Source organism: Siphateles boraxobius, unplaced genomic scaffold (genome assembly GCF_051911475.1).
Source record: "Siphateles boraxobius isolate OS27281-9 unplaced genomic scaffold, OSU_SipBor_1 24, whole genome shotgun sequence".
Classification (NCBI taxonomy): Eukaryota; Metazoa; Chordata; class Actinopteri; order Cypriniformes; family Leuciscidae; genus Siphateles; species Siphateles boraxobius.
This window is the reverse complement of record NW_027508855.1, coordinates 19620880-19646743: the sequence shown is the minus strand read 5'-3', so window position 1 is coordinate 19646743 and position 25864 is coordinate 19620880. Positions and strand designations below refer to the sequence as shown.

General features: G+C 39.0%; 1 protein-coding gene and 1 pseudogene across 1 annotated transcript; one reads left to right on the top strand and one right to left on the bottom strand.

Annotated features, from left to right (window-relative positions):
- Window positions 1–239: 239 nt before the first annotated feature.
- Window positions 240–10204, top strand: LOC143749279 (cystatin-B-like). The gene is made up of 5 exons (XM_077241829.1): window positions 240–493; window positions 5628–5765; window positions 8936–9033; window positions 9292–9381; window positions 9951–10204. Exons 2-5 carry the CDS (start codon window positions 5732–5734, stop codon window positions 10077–10079), a joined length of 351 nt encoding a protein of 116 aa, XP_077097944.1. The 5' UTR covers window positions 240–493; window positions 5628–5731; the 3' UTR covers window positions 10080–10204.
- A 6032-nt stretch (window positions 10205–16236) lies between these two features.
- Window positions 16237–18347, bottom strand: LOC143749314 (E3 SUMO-protein ligase KIAA1586-like; annotated as a pseudogene).
- Window positions 18348–25864: the final 7517 nt, after the last annotated feature.

The following is a 25864-nucleotide window of genomic DNA, read 5'->3' as shown; positions in this document are numbered from 1 at the left end:
GACTTATTCAAATGGACCGCAATAACAGAGCAATCTCATCAGAGTTGGTTTTGATCGAACCAAACCTGTGTTTGCGGTCACAAAGCTTTCGGTGTCTATAATGTTTATTTCCACTAGATGTCGCTGGTTTACTGCAACACTCATTTATTTCAGTTACTTTTCATTGGTCTAATCTGTATATTTCGACTATTTTATAATGCTTGCGATTTCTATACTCAACTGTTGTATATAAGTGATATTTATTCTTTCTAAGAGTTTTTGGTTATATTTTATTTTGTTCCCATCGTGCCTTTGGATGTCACTTCCTGTTTTGTCACCGAACAACGAGTCAAAACTGCGGTCTGGGTTTCACAGAGCAATTCTGCTAATCAGATGGAACGATGTAGGCTAATTATTGCAAAGTTTGAAGTGTTTCTCTTTATGATGATAAGTCATCCGACCAAGAAGCTTCAAGATATAACCACCTCTCTTAGCGCACAAGCAGGCAAAAGTGGTATGTGCATGTATTTTCTGTTTATGTACGAGTTTAAAGTCTTGTGTGTTTTCCATGTATCTGAATGTATGACATGTTTGTTGTATATTTGCCCCTTTTCTCAGTTCTACGGTGTTGGTGCTGGTGTCTAAGTCCAGTGTGCATTAAACATCAGTTAAAAGAACTTCAGCCTTCGTGTTGTGACTAAGAGCGGCATAAAACCTGCCAAGTGTAATTGAGGTTCTTAGTAGCAAGTAGCTAGCAACACCTGATTATTATGTAAAATAATCAGTAATGTTGTTAGCTAATTTAAAAATGTGTAACAAGCTACAAGTTAGTTACTGATTACACCAGCTAAAAGAAGCATGGATAGGTTAAATAATAGAGGAGCCTTGAGGAACACCACAAGAAATTAGCATGTTAGGTGGTTCTAATGTCTCTAGTCTTCCTCTTGATGTGTTAATCAGAACATTGGAGTGGATAAGGGCAGTCAGATTCAATCAAAGAGGTTTATTGAACACTGGAGATGTTTATGAAGAGATACATGAGTGGAGGTTGAGAATGTACTGGTAGGATGTTTTGGATGTGTAATGTGCGCTTGCGCGTCAGGCGCGGACCCGCGGAGAAAGAGAGTTTTCAGTAAAGCTTCCATGTTAAAGGGATAGTTAACCCAAAAATGAAAATTCTGTCAGTATTTACTCACCCTCATTTTGTTCCAACCCCGTAAGACCTTTGTTCATCTTCGGAACACGAATTAAGATATTTTTGGGTCTTTTTAGTTTGTCAAGGTAATAACATTACATCTGATAGTAATGTTATCCGTGGTTCTCCAATTTTTTAGAGTGCCGTAGTCGCTCCTGTCTATGAGTCGCTCTCTACTAAAATTCGCGCTGCGAACATAAAGCCCGCCTATTTTGATTTGATCGGTCATCTCAAATATTCTGACATTGACGAGCAGTGACAGACCAATGAGGCTCAGATGAACTCACACACACCCGGTCTTCTGTTTGTTCTGACGTGCGTGGCGCCGCTGCGGAAGAACGCGCTGATTACAAGACTGAAGCGAACACGAAGGCTTATCACATATTTAAAGATTGAAATGGGGAAAACCATAGACATCATATAGATAGACGCCCTATCGACCGCTACTGCCTATTGGCACGGACGAGAATTGGAGCCGCCATCTTAAACCGGTCATCCGCTCCGCTCAGTGTAATCTGAATGGCAGGTGAAATGAGCTGTCAGCGCATTAAATTAATCATATCTCACAGAATACTGAACTGATTTTCACGCGGTTTTTTTTGCTGCAAAGGTCATTCATGTAGCTATGATACAGGACACATGGTTCGGCGTATTTTAATATCCATAGTAGGCTTAACAGTAATATAATATTCTGATATAAGATATAAAGTGACCAGACACATTATGTGTGATGAAGGATATAATGTATTTTATGAATCACACACTATAAATATAATAAAGAAGCAGAAACAGGTAGTTGCAGTAAAGTAAGATATTTTAATAAGTTGAAGAAACAATTTATGATTTGTGACACACACACACACGAACAGAAACAAACACGAACAGACACACACTCTCTCTCTCTCTCTCTCTCTCTCTCTCTCTCTCTCTCTCTCTCTCTCTCTCTCTCTCTCTCTCTCTCTCTCTCTCTCTCTCTCTCTCACACACACACACACTTTCACACACAGAACGCAGCCACCGAATCCACCGAACGCAGGCACCTGTAATAAAAATTGAGAAGAAGCTTTTCAACGTTTTTGCATCAGTAATTTTTAAAAATTAAATTCGGACAACATTAAGCCTATACCTTTTTTATTGTATGTGGATGTGGGAGGGGAAAATGTCGAGACTAAAGCCCTATTCGGATTAACTTTACAAGGGTAGATGGAGTAAGTTAATAATGTAATTTTACCACAGGACTTCTGTAATATCAATAGCCAAATCGCGTGTGATAAGATATACGTTAACGTAACACTAGAAGTTGGAGGGGTAACTCAATTTGCGCATCGCTGTCATGCGTGTATTACATTGCTTCCTGATATCATGTGCGCAAACACAAATAACCTATACAACAGGGCAGTTGAATGCTTATCTGATAACCTAGAAGCTCTTGTAATTATTACTTTAACAGTTAACGTTACCCCACCTCTCCATGCCGGGTGAACACCGGCTGATGTAGTAACGTTAAGTTAAACAGCATTTCACAACGATTTCAGTAGGCCTACAGTAATAGCAAATATCCTTGCTCCTTCTCGATTATCTGGTAATATTCTATTCACAAAATACAACCAATAGTACAGTAATGTTAAGACTTACTTGTGAAAAGCTCTATTTTCGATGGTCCGGCGATTAGAACAGGAAAATGCTCCACAATGCTCTGGCATCTTATCTGCTGCCACGCAAGGAAACTAGGAGTATGACCGGTTCAAGATGGCGGCCGTATTTCTCGGTGCTCAGCGGCCAATAGGGCATCTAGTCTCTATATGATATCTATGGGGAAAACAGGACAGAGTAACTCGGCGGATATCGCTCATATAATTTTTTTTGACGACGTAGTTAAGGCGGCAGGCGTGTGTTGCTTAGGCGGCCGCCTTAGTAACAAAGTGCTGCGGGAAACCCTGTAAATATTCAGATGCCTATAACTATGTGATGAATGGTCTTGACTTGTGGCAACGTTACATTGCGCGTCCTGCCAATGCAGCGCCAAGGCCAGTGAATATTTTCTAGAAACAAAAATATTTTTTTATGTATTAAAATTATATTAATTAACTATGTATTTGATTATTCTTTCTTACCAGGTTCTTCAAAAAGTCTATCACGATCAATCACAACAATGTATAGCCTACAATAGATGATTCACAAATAATCACAATAATTTAGAAAACATTATGCGATAAAATTTCAAATTGGATCCTGTAGGTGATTCTTGCACCCAGAAACACAATATGACATTTAATAAAAATAATAATAATTTAAGATCCTTATTATGTAGCCGAATCTGTGCTGGATGGTATTGGCCGCCTCCAGTTTTCACTTTGTTTTGCCTCCAGCTAACGCCGTGACGTAATTGTGACGTCGGCGCAAAAGGGGTCTATAGTCCAAGTGACTACAGTGACTCAATCTCAAGTTTATCAAGCGTCGAGAATACTTTTTGTGCTCAAAAACAAACAAAAATAACTCTTTATTTCAACTTTATTTTAACTCCCTGGTTTCCTCTTGTGCTGTCATTGGCCATTACTCAGCACCATTTTACAGACTTGTCATACACCCACCACACTACAACAGCACGACACATTTCAACTATTCATTTCCTTCTCTATATATTAATTATCTGCCACAGACCCACTCAGTTTTGCATTGACTGCATTGTTCCTTCACAATTATTATTCAGACTGTTAGAGTTTGGTTAAATTGACTGTTTAATGATTCATCTGTATGAAAAACTGTATTATAGAGGTTTGAGACAGCATAGCGGGGGGAAGGGGGGCACAAATTACATTAGGAAATGTTGGCATTGGACATTTATTGATACAGGGGTTGGTAACAAATTTGATTAGTGAAATTTGAGACCGCTAACTGGTTCTGTGTTCACAGAATGCAGAGCCACAAATCTGAAAAATTTGATTTGGGGTGCAAAAGGGTCTATGAATGAGAGGGGTGTGATTTCAACTTGCTTTCTTGTTTTGTATCATATGTAATTTTGATGCAACATCTCATTGTTATGTTAGAAATGTTAGAAGTTAGAAATGGTAAACCTAGGTTTAATACCCATAAAATGCATATGGGTCAAACAGGCCTTTGTATTGGTCACACCAGATAATATGGACTGCCTTTAAAATATGCCATTCAAGATAACAAAGAACTTTTAAATTCAACAAATGAGTGTGTCTTTATGGTCTATATCACGTATGTTTCCATTGCTGATATGTGAGCCCTGCTGAGGCCTGTCTGACCCATGCAGTTCATAGGCACGATATTAAAATTAGACCTAGGGTTGACATTTCTAACAAGAAGACCTCATAGAGCGATGAAATTTGTTATATAATGTCCCACTATGATGTAAAGTAAGGGAGAGATGTGAAGTTACACCTCGCACTCTCTCAGACTCTGTAGCGCCCCCTAGGAATGTGATTTCCCCACTCTTTGGCTCCGCCTCCTGGCAACACACAACCAGTTAGAGCTCTCAAATTTGCGTTTATGTCCTGTATAACATATGTTTCATAGGCTGATATGTGAAGAAATTACTGACATAACCCTTAAGACCCACAAGAGATTTGACCCTTATATTGAGGTCACACAATGTTTATTTTCCTTAGCTTAACAACCACTGTACCTGAATGATAGTTTTAAATGATGTCAGCCACATGCAAGTTGACCCAGCAGGCGATAGTCAAATTAGATTAATCAGTACAACGCACATGTAAGAATCATAAAGAGAAGTATGGATGTTTTCATGGTTTCTGCATGCTTTCACTGCAAGTCCAGGTTCATCCAAGTCATTGCTCCAGACAGCTGTTTACTGCATTTGCTGGTGCAGCTTCAGAGCCTGGGGGATTATATTCCTATGATGATGCCTGAAAATAAACAGGATATACAAAAGAGGGCAACCTGTTGCAATAAGGACTTATATTTGACAACATTACTGATACCCAAAGACAATATCAGCTTTAACGTGTGATGACTCCTCCATCACAGATAATGTTGACAGAATGTGTTGAATGTGAAAGTGCATAAAAGAGTGAGGCCAACGAAGACATTTGGCAAAAAGCTTAAAAGCTGTGGGAAAGGGAAATTGCATTAATTCTTCATAATTTTAAGTTATACATTTCAGTTGTATAGGCATATCATAAAATGTCTTTGTCATGTACAAGTTACTAATAAAATTGCAAGATAACAAGCATGTTTATGACCTGATAATACTAAGAAGAAACGGCTATTTATGGACTGAAGAAGATTGATGGTTTTTATAATGCTAGCGCAATTTAAATTGATTTAATACATTTTTTTTTTTTTTCAGTCATTCTTTCATGAAGTCCAAATTTATTCTGTCTTCCAGCTTCCCCCGTGATTTTATTTGTATCTTGAGCTCAGGAACATATTAGTCCTGGTTAATGACTATCAACTTACTTTGCAGCTCATTTCAACCAAGAACCGCCACTGAGACAAGAAGAGACTATTTGACTGACATGTAAACCACGTTTCAATATTTTTACCCCTTTTATTGCGTGCGCAGCTACGATGGCAGAAGAAAGCAGAAACAGCCACCTGACGTGTGAGTAAAGACCACTGCTTTTTATAGTAGTTATTCCCTACAAACAATGATTCATATTTAAATATCTTTTCTGTCCTTTACAGTGTCAACTCTTGCTTTGTTCATTTTTAGTTATTAAAGGTAACCCAACTTGTCACCTCTGCACTCAAATTCTATATGAGAATAATAAAGTTCAATACATCCTCGGTTTTCAGAAAGTTACACTTTTATGTATTTCGTAGACAAAATGCACCCAACAAGGTGTGCAATTTAGATTTGTCACGATTTGGTCTTGTCTCTGTCACGTTTTGGATTGTTCACGTCATGTTCCCTGTATGTCATGTGATCTTATCATTGGTTAATCGTCTGTTCACCCAACAACGTGTGGCAATTTAGATTACAGAAATACACCTTATGATAAATAGTGTAGAGTTCCTGTTGCTCAAACAGTAAAGGCAAAGTCATGGGTTCAATTCCCAGGAAATTCATGGACTGGAATTTATAAAATGTATAGGCTTCCCTGAATATTAATAATGCAAGTCACGGAGCAAAAGTGTTTATCAAATGCATAAATGTAAATGGTCATTCAAAGGCACTGATTCATACTTACCTGACAAATAGATACATAAACCAACTGTGAACATAAACTGGCCAACTGGAACAACTGGTTATGGTGAAATAAAATAAACTGTAATTTATTTTGAAATCTCTTTAGATGACAGATTTACGCTTTTGGGGAAATAATGTTTCTGTTGCTCAAACAGTAGAGCAAAGGCAAGGTCATGCGATTCCCAGGGAATTCATGATCTGATCAAATGTGTACCTTGAATATTAATAATGCATTAGTTTTGTAATATTATTATTATTTTTTTTTTTTTAAGGAATGACACATACAGAGACATAAAAGACACTTTGAGAGAATAATTAAAGATGTGTCAGGCCACTTGGATTGATTCGACAGTATCAAATTTCTAACTTATCTTTGTAAACAATCAAGAACTTTTGTTGGCCAGAAACTTATACAACAACATAAAACAGTCTGAAGTGATTAAAAACTCACAAACACCAAGCGGACACCAGTCTCAAAAACTCAATCATTTACAAAGTATTTAATTTGGACATAATCTTTCTTGAATGTACAGTAACTGACTTTCATATTCAATCCATGACGAACAGCTGAATTAAGTCAGATATATTAAAATGAATGATAATAGAAGCAAAAAAAAACATTCACTCAGATCCTGACTTGCTCTATGCAAAAGGACAAGAGTGATTCAGCTAAAGATTTTACACAGCTTATAAATTCAAATTCTCATCTCTTCTTCAAATGCAACAGGAGATTACAACTGTTGTTTATGAGACTGTCACATAATAAAGCCATTGAATTGAGTCACTTATTGTAATTTAAAGTCACATGTAAATTAGAAAGCAACGCATTTTTTACTTGTTAACTATTAGGACAAACATTTTGATATCTTGGATTAGTGATAAGTCACCCTCTCTAAAAGGTTGGCATAAAATTATATATCTATTTATATTGTGTTGTCATACTGGATTTATTTATTATTTATTGTTCCCCCTATGTCTCAGTGAAATGTGTTGAACTTAAAAATATTATTTAAAAAATTAAATATTTTGAGCAATGTTTTTTAAAGGTTTACTCGAAATATTGTTAGTAAATTATTAATATTTGTTTCTTTAATCTTTTTTACTTTTTTAAGGATCTGCTTGAAGATTGGGACAAAATGTTCCTAAAACATAAATTGTCCCAAATTGTATTTTTTTTTTAAAAACTATAAATCCTGTGATTATGTGAATTGAAAGCTGTTTATGAGACGTCATGCGGCTGTCTTCAGTATCTCAGGATCTTCAGTTTTATTTGATTTTTTTTTTAGTTGCATTTGCCGGTTGACATGTACAGTGTCACGGCTGATGGATTTCAAACAGTTTCTGATGAAACTTCACTGAAGCGCAGCTCACACAAAATGTATATGTTGTGAGAGATAGGCTATAGGCCTACTACATGTCAAAACGTTTTTGTTTAGTTTTTCTCCGTCCTAACAAAATGTACACAACTGTTTTCAACATTGATAATAATAAATGCTTATTGATCAGCATATTAGAATGATTTCTGAAGCATTTGAAACATTTCTCAAATTATAACATCTTGTAGGCCTTCTCTTAAAAATAAAGCTTTATGTTTAAGAGTGAAGCGCTCCTGTTGACAGAGATCATGCAAACCAGATTTGTATTTGATAATGACATTTAAGCGAGAAGACATGATCAGATGATCCGCACACATACTGTATCTGTACAAAAAAAATCATTTTTGAATGTTTTTATTTCTTACTCTTTAAATGTAGGCTATGCTCTGTAGAAGATACTGATTCTTTTAAGTTTGCTTTATTTTTTTATTCATCAATTCTTTGAAGACTGCAAGTAATGATGCTGAACTTTCAGCTTTTATCACAGGAATAAATTAGCCTACTATTTTACACAATATTCAAATAGAAAACATGTTATCTCAGATTCTCTAAACTGTTAAACATTGCTCTGTATTTTGTAAACTAGGCTAAATAAATAAAAACATTATGCTTTTGTGGGTCAATTTTAAAGGTATAGTTCATTCAAAAATAACAATTCTGTCGCACTCATTTCAAAGTTGTGTGACTCGGGGTACATAGGCCTATTGGTTAAACTGGTTCCCACTGTAGCCTACACACTAACGCACACGCCGAACTCACTCACTCGCTCGTTTCTCTCTACCGGCCTTTTCCGAACTCACCACAATTACCCTATAATTGCACAACAATTATAGAGAGTCTGTGCGCTGCCACGCTATTTAAAAGTTATTAATTCACTGAAGGCCTAGGTGTGAAATGCACGGCCCGCCACTGTTCAAAAGTAACAATTCTGTCGCATTCATGTTGTTTCAAAGTTGTGTGACTCGGGGCACCAATATCGGTTCAACTGGTTCCCAGTGTTCTTCAGAATATCTTCTTTTCTGTTCCACAAGTTTTTCTAAATATTACACAACACCCCAAAGTGAAACTCTGCTATTCATTCAGTCTCTTTGATGTGATCACATGGAATTACAATGACGTGATGTCATGGTATTTTGGCAGCATAAATAGTGGATCATAATCAATCTGTGAGACAAACTGCCTGATAATACAGTTTATTTCATCCAGCTTTGATCACCAGCACAATGACTGATGCAGCAATAAGACCTGGAGGATGGAGCACAGAGGGGCCTGCCAATGGAGAGGTGGAGAACATCTGCATTGAGGTAGGAGATAGAAAATCACTCATGTAGTAAATGTGTTTTTGTTAAAACACAGCCATCAAAAATTTTTGATGCTGTAAAATGTGTTATTTTTTTAAAGAACTGTTTTACTTTTCACTTAAAGCCACAAAACATTTCACTTGAGTTTTCTGATATCTGACTGATAGACGTACCTCCCTAGGGTCAAATACACAAAATCTTTTTAAAATAATATTATAACAATAATATAGATGAATATAAAATGTGTATTTGTTTATTCAGGCAGGGAAGCAGGCTGGAGTCCATTTTGATGTTTGCATTCCTAAAACCTTTAAGCATCAGATTGTGGCAGGAACAAACTATCTGGTCAAGGTAAATGAGTATTTTGTATTGTTTCACAGAAATACTTTCGGCAAAATCTGTATGTCTCTAAAATCAACATTCGAACTGTGGCAGACAGTGTGTCCTAAACGGATGTGATGTGTCCAGTCATTTTTCCGTCCTCTTAGAAAGATAAAATGCGTCACTGTATAAAGTTTCTCTGCATTTGTATAAGAGAAAACTTTTCTCAACTTTGTAGCGTTGCTGGACACTTAAATCTAGTTTGTTGAGTAAATATGTTTGCTGTGTCATGGAAAATGAATGTGTTTAGGTCGCTATCAATGTGAATAGAGTTTTACATGGAAGAGATCACATCTCTCTCTCTCTCTCTCTCTCTCTCTCTCTCTCTCTCTCTCTCTCTCTCTCTCTCTCTCTCTCTCTCTCTCTCTCTCTCTCTCTCTCTCTCTCTCTCTCTCTCTCTCTCTCTCTCTCTCTCTCTCTCTCTCTCTCTCTCTCTCTCTCTCTCTCTCTCTCTCTCTCTCTCTCTCTCTCTCTCTCTCTCTCTCTCTCTCTCTCTCTCTCTCTCTCTCTCTCTCTCTCTCTCTCTCTCTCTCTCTCAGGTGAAGGTCGGAGTAGATAAGTACCTTCATGTGAAGATATTTCAAGCTCTCCCCTGCGATGGAGGGAAACTTTCTGTGACTGGAGTCCAATACCCTAAAACCGCCTGTGACCCTCTGGTCCCCTACTGAACATTTCTAACCGCACGCAGAAAATAGTCTGATATAATAACAGACACACAATGAGCTGCCATACTGTATAGAGGAACTATTGAAAACTGTTTCATTTCTCAATAAACTCAATATTCAAACCCTCAGTGCCTGTGCAGTGTGTTTATGTGAGCAACACCAAATTCACTTCACTTTACTACAATTGTTTTATGCTGAAATAATAATCACAAAAACAGTTAAAAATTCTTGTTCCAAATCTTTAAAAACAAAAAGTAAAATAAAATACTTTAAAATGACATTAATTTTTCAAATTGTATGATTTAATTGACTGTCTGCATGATTTTTTAAAGGGATTTTTTGTTCTTTTTTACAGTAAATCATGAATGACATTCTTTTTATTTTATTTTAAGACTGCACTGACTGTCTAAAGTAATGTAATTTTAAACATTTCTCAATATACAGAGTGTATTATTACATTGTATTAGCTATATGAACGAAAATATTGTTCATCTTAAACTCACTTCAATACAAACCTCTAGTTTCTCTTCTTTCTTCCTAGTTTTCTCGTGATCTCGCCTTAATTTTCTTTGTCATTCAACATTAAATGAAGTAGAGAAACAATGTTATTCTAAGCAACCATGCTTAGTTTCATGTATATAGTTTTTCTATTTAAGCAAATAAGAGGTTACAAAAAGTATTAACAGTACAAAATAAAAAGGTGATGGTGGAAATTATAGTTTCTTTAATTTGTTACAACAAAGGAATACTAACATCATGGTAACCTCAGACCAAAAAGAGCGGCAATTATAAAAGATGTATGAATTTCTAATGTTCAGGAGGAGAACAGCACATTCACCAGGGTTTGCCAGCTCTGGTCCTCAAGGTCTGTCTTGCAGAGTTTAACTCCAACCCTGATCAGTTCAGAAACCCTGGTTTACAATTTGATGTTCTCCTCCTGAGCATCAGAAATGTATACATCTATTATAACTGTATTTTTGGTATTATAACCCCTCCTCTAAACCATCAGCCATTTCAACTGAAAGATGAGGGCTGTGATATCAATGTTGCCCAGTAGAGGGAGCCATAGGATAAGGAATCGTTTATGCCTAATGTTAGTAATTTGGTTTCTATCCCTTTGAATGAATATAAATGCATTTATTGGTCTAATTAATTTGTGTAACTACTGTTTACTGACAGTATAGCTTTATATAATTAATTTACATAAAAATGTGAATCGCTAATATTCGATGGTGGGAAAATATATTGTACATTACGAGTTGCCCAATTCGTATGAATTCTTACGAATGACCTACCCCTGACCCCGCCCCTAAACCTACCCATCACGTGGGTTTAGACAAATCACAAATTCGTACAAGTAAGGTCGTAAGATAATAACCAAAAAGATCATGATTTGTAAGGAGTCTCTAACCTTTTGTCATTTGAAAGATTTTCCTTCACCTGAATAACTGTTCTGTATTGTTGTTTGTAATGTAGTAAAGTGTCGGCTTTTTGTATCTTAACATCTGGTCTCCATTCTAATTTATATTTCTTCCCACACTCCGTGACAACCTACAACTCCAGTAGCTTAAGTATTGCGTTGGAGTATGCAGGTGCTACACATTGGAGCACAATATGAACATGTAGACTAGCTACTCTGAATTTTATTTGTAAATATATTTAATGAACCTACTATTCTGACAAACCACAAACCACAAACCTTCTATTAGTAATGATGGTAAATTTAAAGCTGCCGTAGGGAGTTTTGAGAAAATGTTGACTTAGCCTGAAAATTTGAACAAGCACAACTTACAGGTCTAACCCCCTTGCCCTCTGCTGGGCTACAGCCCTCCCTCCACAGCTCCTCCCCCACAGCTCCTCCCTCCACAGCTCCTCCCCCACAGCTCCTCCCTCCACAGCTCCTCCCCCACAGCTCCTCCCTCCACAGCTCCTCCCTCCACAGCTCCTCCCCCCACAGCTCCTCCTTCCACAGCTCCTCCCTCCACAGCTCCTCCTTCCACAGCTCCTCCCTCCACAGCTCCTCCCCCACAGCTCCTCCCTCCACAGCTCCTCCCCCACAGCTCCTCCCTCCACAGCTCCTCCCTCCACAGCTCCTCCCCCACAGCTCCTCCCTCCACAGCTCCTCCCTCCACAGCTCCTCCCCCACAGCTCCTCCCCCACAGTTCCTCCCTCCACAGCTCCTCCCTCCACAGCTCCTCCCTCCACAGCTCCTCCCTCCACAGCTCCTCCCCCACAGCCCCTCCCTCCACAGCTCCTCCCCCACAGTTCCTCCCTCCACAGCTCCTCCCCCACAGCTCCTCCCTCCACAGCTCCTCCCCCACAGCTCCTCCCTCCACAGCTCCTCCCTCCACAGCTCCTCCCTCCACAGCTCCTCCCCCACAGCGGAGCCTGCCGTGAACGCGCAGGCTAGTAAGCAGGACCACCGATGACGGCAGATTATAAACAGTTATGGAACATTCACTTATAGGGACGAAACATCAACAATATGCTTTACATTGACTATGGCCTGCCCATACTTTGACTACAAACTTGGTCCTCAAATCATTATGTATTTTGCAATACATGTAACTTTATAAGGTTGCACTCTTTCTATAAGTTATAGCTACTAAGATAACGTTAAAGGATTAGTTCACTTTAAAAAAAAACTTTTGCTGATAATTTACTCACCCCCATGTCATCCAAGATGTCCATGTCTTTCTTTCTTCAGTCGAAAAGAAATTACGTTTTTTGATGAAAACATTCCAGGCTTTTTCTCCATATAATGGACTTCAATAGGACACAAACGTTTCAAGGACCAAATGACAGTTTCAGTGCAGCTTCAAAGGGCTTTAAATGATACCAGACGATGAATAAGGGTCTTATCTAGTGTAACGATTGGTCATTTCAAAAATAAATAAAAAACTACGTTTTATAAGCACCAATGCTCGCCTTGCTCTGTTCTGTGATGCACGTTCGTGATCCTGTTCGAACTCGTTCGTCCAAATGAACAAATCTTTTATCGAGTCATTCGTTCGTTGAATGAACAAAATGACTCGAAAAAAGATTCGTTCATTTGGATGAACGAGTTTGAACAGGAGAGTCACGAACGACGGTACGCGCTCGCGCTGGGCAAGAGAGGGGTGATCAGCGCGTACCCGAGCGTGATTGACACTGCTAAGACATTCCTCCTGGCTCTGATTGGTTGTTTCTGACCGGGAGCAGTGTATTTCTGCAAATGGCAATAGGACCACAGGGAGGAGCCAGAGGAGCTTGATTTTTTCACAAATTATCTGTCTCATATTCTACTTTCAGGACATAATGACAGTTTTAAAAAATATTTGTTTACAAAAGCTACCTACTGGAGCTTTAAGAGATTATAGATGACTTCCCACAACATACAATAAATCAACGTCAATCTATCATTACCATTCACACTGTTTTCCTAAAAGTGAGCAAGCGGAGCACAAACAGTGGCTTCAAGTAATGACAATTAAAAACAGAAAAAGGCTGAGCGACCAGGAAAAAACAACAACATTGAAAATGACACAAGAAAACAGATAACTATGTGAGTTGTACTGTAAATGCTAATGGTTTCAAGAGTTTTCACAATTTCTCTTAAATGAGCCATTGCATTTATCTTAAGAAATCCCCAAAATCATATTTTTGAGGGACATGGAGAAGTCTTCCATAAGTCTCCATGTAATGCTTATGTTCCAAAGTAGAAAGAAAAAGAAATACATTTTTGGGACAACAAAGATCCCTATCCCTTTATCCCTCTTTTACTGTTCTGTTCAACAGAGTTAAGATTTTGGCAAAACCATTTACGGTCCTTGTATTATTTTATTCTAAGCTACAGTATTTTTTTTTTCTTTTTACAATAACATGCATTTGGGAATGTCGACGAAACTTGTGCTGTTGAACTGATGTGTAACAATTTAATAGCATACGCCAACAACACAGGAAACTGCATAAAAATATTTCTAAATATGCAAATTAATGGTTGAGGTTTCAAAATAAAACTTTAAACCCTTGCTCTGAGTTCGCATTTTCTGATGCCCACATTCTTGTTCAAGAAATTAGTGGCTGTAGCATTTCTATCATAAAGATGAGGCCAAACATGACTGATTAAAGATACAATATTTTTTTTTTCACCGCTAGGGGTCGCTGACCTCTTACTAGTGTTGGGCGATATGCTCCATTTTCATATCGTCCTATCGTCAGCCAGTGAGATCGGCGATACACGATATTATCGTGAGGGGGCGGGGCTAACTTATTTGATTATTAAATTGATTATTTACTCATTAATTTGCTTGTTTTATTACTTCATTTTATACGAGAATATTTTTCTATTTTGCTAGCAAAGGTGGAGTGTTTATTAGCCTACTAGGCTAGATCAGGTTATTTCCCGGTACAGTGAGGTAAAAAAAGATCCTAATCATTTTTGTATCTGACTCGGAGTATTTCAACATGTCAGAAGGAAATTTACGGCCACACATTATCCTCTCATGCCGTTACAGATGCAGCATTTTGACCGTACTTCTGCACGAGATGAAAACACGTTTTAATAATTTCTAAGGTCAAGAAAGAGTCGGAGTTTTCGATCTATGTCCTCCTACCAGTGCTCTCTCTGTCTGGATGCACTTCACATATGCGCACTTCAATAAGCCCGAAGAACGCGGGTGTTAATGCAGGGAGAAATCAGAGTAGCCTAGCCTAAGGGGCAGAAATCTGGCTAAGTCGATCGGTTTATACTTAAACTTATGACTTGACTCCGATAAAGGAAAACAGGTTAATGCGTTTACATGACCACATGCATTGTCAGTTTATTCAGAATAATAGGGTTAAGCAGTGCTCGAATTGAGTCAAGTCTTATGGGGGGTCCCCAAGTTTTTTTTTACGGGGGGGGGGGGGGGGGTATGTAGGTTTAGTCTTGCAATATACACTTTATACAAAATATACAATATATTTGATCATAATATGCATAAATATATCTTATTTATTAAAAAAAAAAAAAAAAAAAAATATATATATATATATATATATATATATAATTATTCTTTTAAATTACTTACTAAAGTAATACTGGATTTAGAGGGCAGCAGACCCAAAACAGCAACTATGGCAAATATACCAAGGCACTACATATAAGGCTCTTGAAGACCCGTAAAAGCAAGTAACTTCAAAATACATTGAAATGTTTCAAAAACAGTAGAAAATAATCAGATGGCTTCCAGACTCACTGGATGGTATCACTGTCAGATTCAACAGTGGCACAGGAATAATTATTTCATAATGTCTCCGAAAGCAGTGATAAAAGAGCAGTGAGTAACTTCAAAAGGATATCTATCTTCACAACTTTTTTATTACTTAAACATTAGCAAAAGAATGGAAAAATACTATCAGGCTGTAATGATGTAGATAGGTATGAACCCAGGTGCGGGAACTTTACTCAAAGAGTACAGGACAACTGGGCAAACAGGATACAGTCTTTGGAATAGTTTATAAGTTTAACATAGGCATGTCCAGGAGATTCTCAAAAGTCAACTCAGGATTCATCCATAACAAACATCAAAGTAATTTCAGGAACCAGTGGATGAAGACATAAACCAAAACTCAGGACCGGTAAGTATTTACTGGTAAGCATCCAATTTCTTCAGAAGCAGGGATAACAAAAATCTCAAATGAGAAATGACCTCTTCAACAGAAAGTATATATAAACTCAGTTTCTTTTCCCACAACTGAAATGGAGAACTGAACATAAGTTAACTATATATAATGTGTTACAGAAAACACGTATCAAGTCATATCTGAGACACAAATAACATCCAGGAAAACACAAGACGAAGAGTCCTTCCATGAGTGCACAGATAGTAAGTATTTATAACATTCAAGCCAGACAAAGACTGATTGTCACTGCAGTATTTTTTAAAGTACACCAAATGCTTTACAAACAAGCATCAGGAGTGTTTTTTTAATGCTCTGGGAAGCCCAAGCAAGCAAACAAGGTAGATGGCAGAGCAAAGAGTTCACATGTGACAGGCAATGTTGGTGAAAGAAAAAATGTTAATCTAGAACAGACCACAGTGGTCTGTCTGGTTTTGTCTGTGCTTGCCTTCCTGTTTTGGTTGCAGTTGACAGCCGATGGCCGTCTTTCAACCAAGAGAGCACAAACGATTTTGGGTCAAACTGCTCCACTGGAGGGCCATTGACGTCTAGAAACAGGACAGAAGAAAGGCTTTTGTCCCTCAGGGAATTTCTCCTCTTGTTAGCGGTATCACTCATGGCTGAAAATCCGCGTTCACATTCAGCTGAGGTGGCCAGGTAGGTTTTGCTAGCTGTAATCAGCCTCTTGATCGTCTTCCCAGGACTGTTACCTTCAAGTTTCCACAACCTATACTCTTCAACAGCAGCTCTGCTGGTTACTCCTAGATGCTTAGCAAGGTCATGAATTTCCTTTTCACCATACAGGACAAGGGAATTACGGTCTTTGGGCCAACAGGATGGTTCGAGTGGAGTCAGAAGCTCAGTAAGGTCTGAGTCAGGGAGACGTACAGAGAGATTATCAATGACGGCCTGTAGGAACTGCCTCTTGTTGATATTCTCCTTGGTGGCTTCTAGTGTGATGCCTTTGAACATGCATGCTGTTATCCTCCCTTCTGCCTTTGCGAATGACTTTCCTGGTGTTGTTTTCATGGCCTCCAGGACCTCCATAGTCAAAAGAGTCCACCGACTGGCATCAGTGAGAGATGTGTTTCGATTCTGCAGTTTCAGAGAGAGGCTTTGTAACTCACGCAGCACATCTTTCATCAGTGCAAGGTCTTTAACAAAACCTGTGCCGCTGAGTTTCCTTAATAGTCCACTGCATTTTCGTCGATCCAAATCAGTGCGGGAAACATCCACAGAAGCTTTCAGCATTTGTGTGGCAAGTGCTGGAAAGTCCCGCCAAACAGCTCTGACAGTGCTGAAACTGCTGGCAACCCAGCGAATGGAGAAAATCTGCCCAATCTTCAGCAGTGAGATGTTAACATGAGTGGCAGCATCATAGAGCAGTCTGGCATTTTTTGGAGATTGGTGGTAAAACGTATACAACTTTGAAATAAAGATTTCAAAGTGGTTACATCCAGTTACAGACTTGCATGCATCATGCACTGCCAACTCTAGCTTGTGTGCAAGACAATGAATGCTCTTCAATGAAGGGAAGTCTTTTCTCAACTTTGCAATCAGTCCACTCTCTCTTCCTGTCATGACTGATGCTCCATCTGTGGCGATGCTGATCAGGTGTGATTTTAAATATTCATCTTCCAAACCTGCTGTCAAAAGGGTTTTCTTAAGAGCTTGATACAATGCTTCTGCTGTTGTTCCCTTATCTAGCTCTACAAGATCAAGGAAAATGTTTTCAATGTCATCTTTGCCTGTCACATCTGCTCTCAAGTAAATTATTAAATAGCTTTTGCCAAAGTTACTGCTTTCATCAACTGTCAAACTCACAAAAGAATCATTGGACTTCAATGCGGTTATCATTGACTTTTTCATTTTAGTGGCAATGTGTTCAATCATAGCGATACACGTATGATCCGATCGGTGTGAAGGGCCCATTTTTCCTCCACTGATCTCTTGCAGCATTATCAGTCTGCTCATTTTACTGAATGCTAATCTCTCTTTTGCCACAAAGTAGGCTGTTCTTATACTGTTGGCTGTTTCTCTGACAAGCTCATCGTTAACCTTCTCTGTTAGTGTGGGGAGGATCTCTTTTTCTTTCTGGGCTTCAATTTCTAGAGCCCTCTGATGAGCCTGACTGTCCCGGTGTTTGTATATTTTTTTTCTCATGGCACGTACATTCATTGCTTGGACCCTCCCTAAAGCCCACTCTTCTGCCACTTGAACACCTTTTTTGTTTGTACACATTCGTTTAACATTTCTACATGCAATACATCCAATTTTGTTTTCATTGATGTACAGCCATGGGGAGTATTGTTTCCTCCATATCTCTAACTGATTTCTCCAGTTATCAACTTCCTTGCTCTGAGTTTTTGTGGTGCTGAGCCGTTCAGAGCTGTTGGTGGGAGTTAGCTGTTCTGAGCTGTTGCTGACCTGCTCTTTGCTTTTGTTGACCTGTGCTGAGCTGCTGTTGGTGGTACAGACCCATATAAAGCTGTTATCACTGCATTTGTCCTCTTCTGAGATCTTGTCGCTGCTAACCTGTGCTGAGCTCCTGCCACTGCCCTCTGCTAAACTGGAATGGACTGTGCTTGCCTTGGAGGTCCTCTTTACCTGCACACTAGACAATGCCATGTTTTGGTTTCAATATTTGTATTTTTAAAATGTTTTTAAAAGTCTCTTCTGCTCAAAGCTGCATTGATTTGATAAAAAAAACAGTAATATTGTGAAATATTGTTTTCTATGTGAATATATAGTAAAATGCATGATCAACGCTGAATTTTCAGCATCATTACTCCAGTCTTCAGGGTCACATGATCCGTCAGAAATCACTCTAATATGATGATCTGATGATCAACAAACATTTATGTAATAAACATTTATTTTATTTTTCAGGATTTTTTGATCAATAGAAAGTTCAAAAGAACAGTTTCTATTTGAAATAGAATCTTTTGTTACATTATAAATGTCTTTACTGTCACTTTTGATCAATTTAATGCAACCATACTGAATAAAAGTATTAATTTCTTTCCCAACATTTTTTAAAAATACATTCTTACTGACCACAAGCTTTTAAATGGTAGTGTATAATGCTACAAAAGTTTATATTTCAGATCTGAAGGATCATGTGATGAAGACTGGAGAAACGATGGTGAAAATTCAGCTTTGATCACAGAAATAAATGATATTTTATTGTATTATTATTTTAAATTGTAGTAATATTTCATAAAATTACTGTTTTTACTGTATTTTGCATCAAATCAATGCAGGCTTGGTGAGCAGAAGAGACTCGTGAACTTTTGAACAGTAGTGTACATCCAACAGAATGATTCTAGCTTTTTTTACCAATGTAGTTTTTACCCTAAAAACAACTGGATGATTAATGTGGATTATGTGACACTCTGATAATAATGTTTGTTCCAAAAGACTTGATTAAATGGATGAAACTTGTTTATTAGATATTAAACATATAGATTGTGCCAAAACAGGCTGTCAGTCTGTGTGTTGGTGGGGATTTTTCAACTATTTCAGCACATGCGATTTTTACATAGTTACTTCCAGTAGGTGGCGGAAAAGCACTGTTATGAGTGAGTAAGTCAGCAACTATTCAACGACCATTTCAGTGAAAAAGGCTGCTTTATTCAGAAACAAACAATGCCATGGCAATCAATGTCAATTATTGCTATTTCAAGAGTGAATCACGCATAAATGCGTATGTAACTCCCAAAACTTTGTGTTTACGTGGCCATTGGTCCTGGCTGGCAGCATGAAAAACAAGTTTTATACAAATTCTGAATGGAAATTAGAAAGCACACAACGATCGCTCCCTTTACTAAAAAGCTGTTATCCATCTCCGTCGAGATCTCTAGCACTCCCTTAGAACCAGGACTATTAATAATGAAAAAATAGTAACTTAAGCCTAAATGTTTCCAATTTACGCAAGGAATACAAAAGCCCCGATATGGTGTGGGTAGATATAAAGTAGAAAGATATATAGAGAGAGACAATTACCCCTCAAAAAAGTCGGTAAGAAGCTTTCTCTTCCCGACCTCGAGTGGAGGTTTATTTTTCTCCATTTTTTAAAAGTTAAAATTAGCTTCAACGGAGCGGCGCCAATCAAACAGTCCTGTCAGTCAACGATGTCATGCGCACAGCACTCTTTGATGTGGGGCGGGGCGTTTTCATTTTAAAGAGACATGGCAACTAGCCAACTTTAAAAAAATTATTGTAAATAATCAGTTCACGAAATTTACCGTATCCATTGCATGCATTTAATCAGATTTGTTATTATTATTTTTTACTAAAATAAAAATATCTGAGGGACCCCCCCTAATTATATTTTTTACTTCTTATGGGGGGTCCCTAATACCTTATGGGGGGTCCCGGATCCCCCCAGCCCCCCCTCAATTCGAGCACTGGGGTTAAGAACGTGCCTGTAAACGCGCTCATTAACAAAGTGAAAGTAGAAACGGACTGAGCTTTCGGCTGTCGCTGCATTAACGCAGCATTCTCTCAGAGTCGACGATGGGATATCACGGTATAGCGATCTTAACTTACTGGCTTAATATTTCTCTTGTGGACCTATATGATGACAGTGAAAAAATTACAAGAATATTTCTTGTTAAACAAGTGTTTGAAGCTGCTTTTGATTTTCACAGATGGCAGAGTTGTGCTGTGTTTGTGAACTAAAGACTGGCCTATATAATTTTTGTGATATAATTATTATTAATATTTAGTAATTGTATTGTTTTTAGTGTTATTAGTGTCTTTAAACTTTTTGTTAATGTGCTATGGAAACAAAATATGCTACTGACGACGAACAACGATGCCGTTTTCATCTTTGATCTGTATATAAGATATGCCTGCGTCCGTTAAAACAAGCACTCTTGACAATTTGTGAATGGATCACCTTAATTCAATGTTGATGTGGGATGTAGGCCTAGTTTTTTATTCTGTTTTAAAAACATTTTCATAGAGGAGTCCATACGCGTGTGTCGGTGTTGTCGCAAGTGTTAGGCAAGTGATGTCGTTATGAATTTAGGCAAGGGAACTTAATTGTAGTTCCTAATATTAATTTAATAACAATACTAGCTTTATAATAACAATAATAATAATTTAATATGTTCATGGTAAAACAAGCCAATATCGTATTGATATCGTCAAAGGCATCTGCCATAGTTAAAATACTGACAATAATACCATACCTGCTCCACTTCCTCTCCCACTGTGTTTCCTGCTCCATCCTGGCTTCTGCCACCCCATCTCACCTGCAACACAGAGCGAGAAGTGTTATGTAGCAGTACTTCAGAAGTTTTGAATGGCTTTAACATCATCCAATCAGGCATAACATACACAAATGTAAAAATAATCCTTTGCATTGAAGATTGCTTTATATCTACATTAATGCATACAATTATCTCTAAAACATCTCACGACACAAGCTTTTTATTTGGCGGGGAAAAACAAAATCCCTGTCCTACAAATCTGAACAAACAGCTGAAAAGCAGTTAGTGAAAGATAACACACAGCACATTCTATTCTTTGAACCATTATTTCCCTATAGCTACAGCCATACCAGACTTAAAGTTATTGCATGTACCTCGCATGTATGGGCTTTGGCATGCATGACGCTCAGGAATGGCCTAATTTCTGTCAATGGCAGAAGCTCTGGTAAACCCTCTGCTACTTTGTTAAGGTAGCGCCAGTACCTAAAAAGCAAGAGCAGCATCATGTGAGTAACAAAGATCCATTTCTAATTGAAATCTAAAATGACTAACATCAACAAGACATTTTAATCATGGAGTTGGATTCGCAATATGACAATGAGGATTAGCTCCATGTAATATCCATACAGAAGAATGTATGTACATTGTCCATACAAATGGCAAATGTCCATACATTTGCCTTCCTTGGCATCTCTCTTTGAAGAAACATCGGGTAAGCAAATATTTCTCCACGGTAATGCTTTAGTCCTCGTAAGAGAAACCCATGTATGATAAATCAGAAGAAAATCTAGTGGTTAAGAATCAATTGACCCACTAAGGCCTGGCTTAAGCACACATCTCTGTCAACTGAGTGCCTATAACAAAATATATGATAATATATGATATATGATATGATATATGATCAACTGCAACTTGAACTTTTTGGACATCTCTCTGCCAGCGGTGAACACAGCAGTACCGCAGACAGCACTGTCATTTGCCTATAAAGTCAGTTTATAACACATTTTAAGATACATAAAAACACAAACTAAAACATCCGTATAAACAACTATTATAAAAAAAACAAATCAAATGTTCGTACACTTCTCATGTTCCCTCTGAAAAGGTCAACAAAGGTAGCAACTTCCTCGTCCTTGGCCAGGAACAAGGAACAAGCCCTCATATATATGTGGCTCCTCAGTCCTGTCCATGATAAGATAACATGTGTCAGTAATAAAAATCACAAGTACTACATTTACTATTTGTACATAAGGCTTACGGCTGTGAAGGGGCGTCGACTAGACAGCAAGTAGATCCTCCCAGTACAGCATGTGCAGGAAGCTTACGGCTGTGACGGGGCGTCAACTGGACCAACAGGTAAGTACTCTCAGTACGGTTGGTTCTTCTCAGTACAACAGGTGTAGGAAGCTTACGGCTGTGAAGGAGCGTCGACTGGACAGCAAGTAGGTACTCCACGTACGTTTGGTCTTCCCAATACGTTGGTGCAGAAGGCTTAGGGCCGTGAAGGGGCGTCGACTAGGCAGCAGGTAAATCCTCTCAATACGGTTGGTTCTTCTTAGTTCAACAGGTGCAGGAAGCTTACGGCTGTGAAGGAGCGTCGACTGGACAGCAAGTAGGTTACTATTTGTTAAAATGTAAGTTATCATTACTCAAAGACAACCCGAAGGGCTACTATTTGTGTTAAACAAGTCTAAAATAAACTTCTGAAAAATACCTATACCTACCCTTTTGACTTGCTGAAGCGGTAATGTTTTCGGTTTCCATCAGAGCAGACAGCCAACATTTCTGGAGAACATGCTGGACACTCAAAATTATGGACCTGGCACATATCCTCCTCTTTTTTATTGACAGAAGGTAAACTCAAAAAAGCTTCGCTGAAATGTATCAGCACAGATACTACCTGTCTGCATATTAAGAAATGTTCGGTTAGGATTTTTTGAAGCAATGCCCACAATTAAATATTAGGTATACAGTAATATAATTTTGTTTGTTATATGTTTCAGTGATATTCAGGCAGATTTACCCTTCTAGCTTGAACAGATCTGTGCTCCAACATTTTCAGGAAGGCCTGTCTGGACATGGCTGGTGCCCTCACCTTCATATGTTCAAACGAGGTGAAGACATCAAACTTGTATAGGGTCTGGCAGCTGGTGCTAGCTGGCCAGTACCGATAAACGAGCAGGTCCTTCACCTTGGGAGTCCATTCTGCAGAGCATGATGGGATTTCCGAGGCAAGTAGACATCGTATCGTCCTTTGAACAAGTGAATATACTGTAGTAAAGACTAAAATAATTTCAGTAATCGAATTGCAACAGATTGCCTTCTATACAGAGATACAAATATATGATATATTAGCTACAGTATTTGACATGGCATTAGGGCATTGCCTGAAAATGACATGGTGATAAAAAGCTTTGTGTTGCACACAGTGGTAAAATTATATTGTACAATAATACTTGCACAAAAAGGAGGGCTTTCAGAACAACATACCTTTGATGGTGAACACAGAAGTATGCTTCCCTGGAGTGATTGTGAGGTCATGAGTGAATTCACAAATTGACCTTGGTGCAGGAACAGGCAGTTGACATACTGCAAAACAGAAAGAAGTTATGAAGGGTGTATTTACAGCTTCTCCTCAGTCCCTTAGATGCATTTCCCAAAACGCTAACCTCATTTTCAAAAAAGTGCTTTAAAACCCAACAATTAATCCAAACTGGCCACACCACTATAACCACTGTAATTGTCACTATGTTGAAACAACATGTAAATGCTTAAGCACATTTTGAAAAATATTAAGACACAATTGACTTAGCTGGTCAAAGATATGCTGGTAAGAACTGTCAAAACCAATCATACTTTTGTTATTCAGTTATTAAATTTCACACTTGCACTTTAGAGTTTTGAGAAGAAGCTTAGAATGAGATTAGCATTTTAGAAAAAAAATGTCTGAGCCATTAAGAAACACTGATAAATATAAACATGTGCGCTAGCTACAACAACATTTTGGGAATTACACTATAAGTATGAGACAATTTGATAGAATGTTAATTTTAACATACTTTATTCACAAAACTGAGGCTGGCCATTTTCATTCACCACCACAGCGGCTGTAGGGGGAATGGGCTCAAGAAATCCAGAAACACAGCCTCTCTGTCATGGAAGACATTTCTCTTTTGGGCCTCCATGTCACAGGTAGCACAGAGGAACTCCATGTCCAGTGGTACACAGTCCAGGCACTTGATCACAGCTTCTACAGCACAGCATCTGTGACAATTTTGGATAAATACTCTCTCGGCTGAGAGCTTTGCATCAAAAAGCATAGGCCTAGCAGTTTTCATTCTCACATCTGTGAGAAGCTGCCTTTGTTCCCAAGCAGAAACCATTCTGTCTGTTCCCTCCAGAACCTGACCTGCAGTTATGGTGTCCCTTAACTCTTGGAGTCTTGTTTCTAAAAATCAAAAATATACATTCACTTGTCCTTAAAAGGGCTATTGTCACAGGTCGGGAGGGTCGACTCAGTCTACACCCTCCCTTTAGCCAGTACCACTGAGGAGCAGACCAGAAACCAAGCAGAACAACAAGATAAGATTGAACAGACTTTATTAACTTAAAAGAATTTGTAAATCCTAATTTAAAACTTCTTTTTTTCCCCAGCATCTAATGGCTGCAGAGGACGTCGGCGGGGCAGCAGGTAAGTGATCAGTATAGTCGGTTCTTCCCAGACTCTCAGGTGCCAAAGGCTTACGGCTGTAAAGGGGGCGTTACTGGACAGCAGGTACGTACTCTCGGTACGGTTGGTTCTCCCAGACTCTCAAGTGCCAAAGGCTTACGGCTGTGACGGGGGCGTTAACTGAACAGCAGGTAAGTACTCTCGGTACGGTTGGTTCTTCTCAGTACAACAGGTGCAGGAAGCTTTCGGCTGTGAAGGGGAAGTTGACTGGACAGCAGGTAAGCACTCTCAGCACGGTTGACTCTCCTCAGTCCCTCAGGTGCAGAAGGCTTACGGCTGTGAAGGGGCGTCGACTAGACAGCAAGTAGATCCTCCCAGTACTGTTGGCTCTTCCCAGTACAGCAGGTGCAGGAAGCTTACGGCTTTTGAAGGGGCGTCGACTGGACCAACAGGTAAGTACTCTCAGTACGGTTGGTTCTTCTCAGTACAACAGGTGTAGGAAGCTTACGGCTGTGAAGGAGCGTCGACTGGACAGCAAGTAGGTACTCCACGTACGTTTGGTCTTCCCAATACGTCGGTGCAGAAGGCTTAGGGCTGTGAAGGGGCGTCGACTAGGCAGCAGGTAAATCCTCTCAATACAGTTGGTTCTTCTTAGTTCAACAGGTGCAGGAAGCTTACGGCTTTGAAGGAGCGTCGACTGGACAGCAAGTAGGTACTCCACGTACATTTGGTCTTCCCAATACGTCGGTGCAGAAGGCTTAGGGCTGTGAAGGGGCGTCGACTGGACAGCAGGTAAGCACTCTCAGCACGGTTGACTCTCCTCAGTCCCTCAGGTGCAGAAGGCTTACGGGTGTGAAAGAGCGTCGACTGGACAGCAAGTAGGTACTCCACGTACGTTTGGTCTTCCCAATACGTCGGTGCAGAAGGCTTGGGGCTGTGAAGGGCGTCGACTGGGCAGCAGGTAACTGGGTTTATTCCCACTCCCAAGAACAGTGAGGATGAGACGAGAATGCAGCCGCCTAAGATGGAACACACTCCGAACAGCAGGTAACTGGATTTTCTCTGTCCCCCAGAACAGCATCAATAATGAAGCAGAGTACAACAGGATTTAGATACACAACACTCACAACAACGGGTACCTGAGTTTTCCTCCGTTCTCCACAACAGCAATGATGAGACAAAAGCAGCGGACTTCAGATGGGACGCACTCAGAACAGCAGGTAACTGGATTTTCCCCGTTCTCCAGAACAGCATCA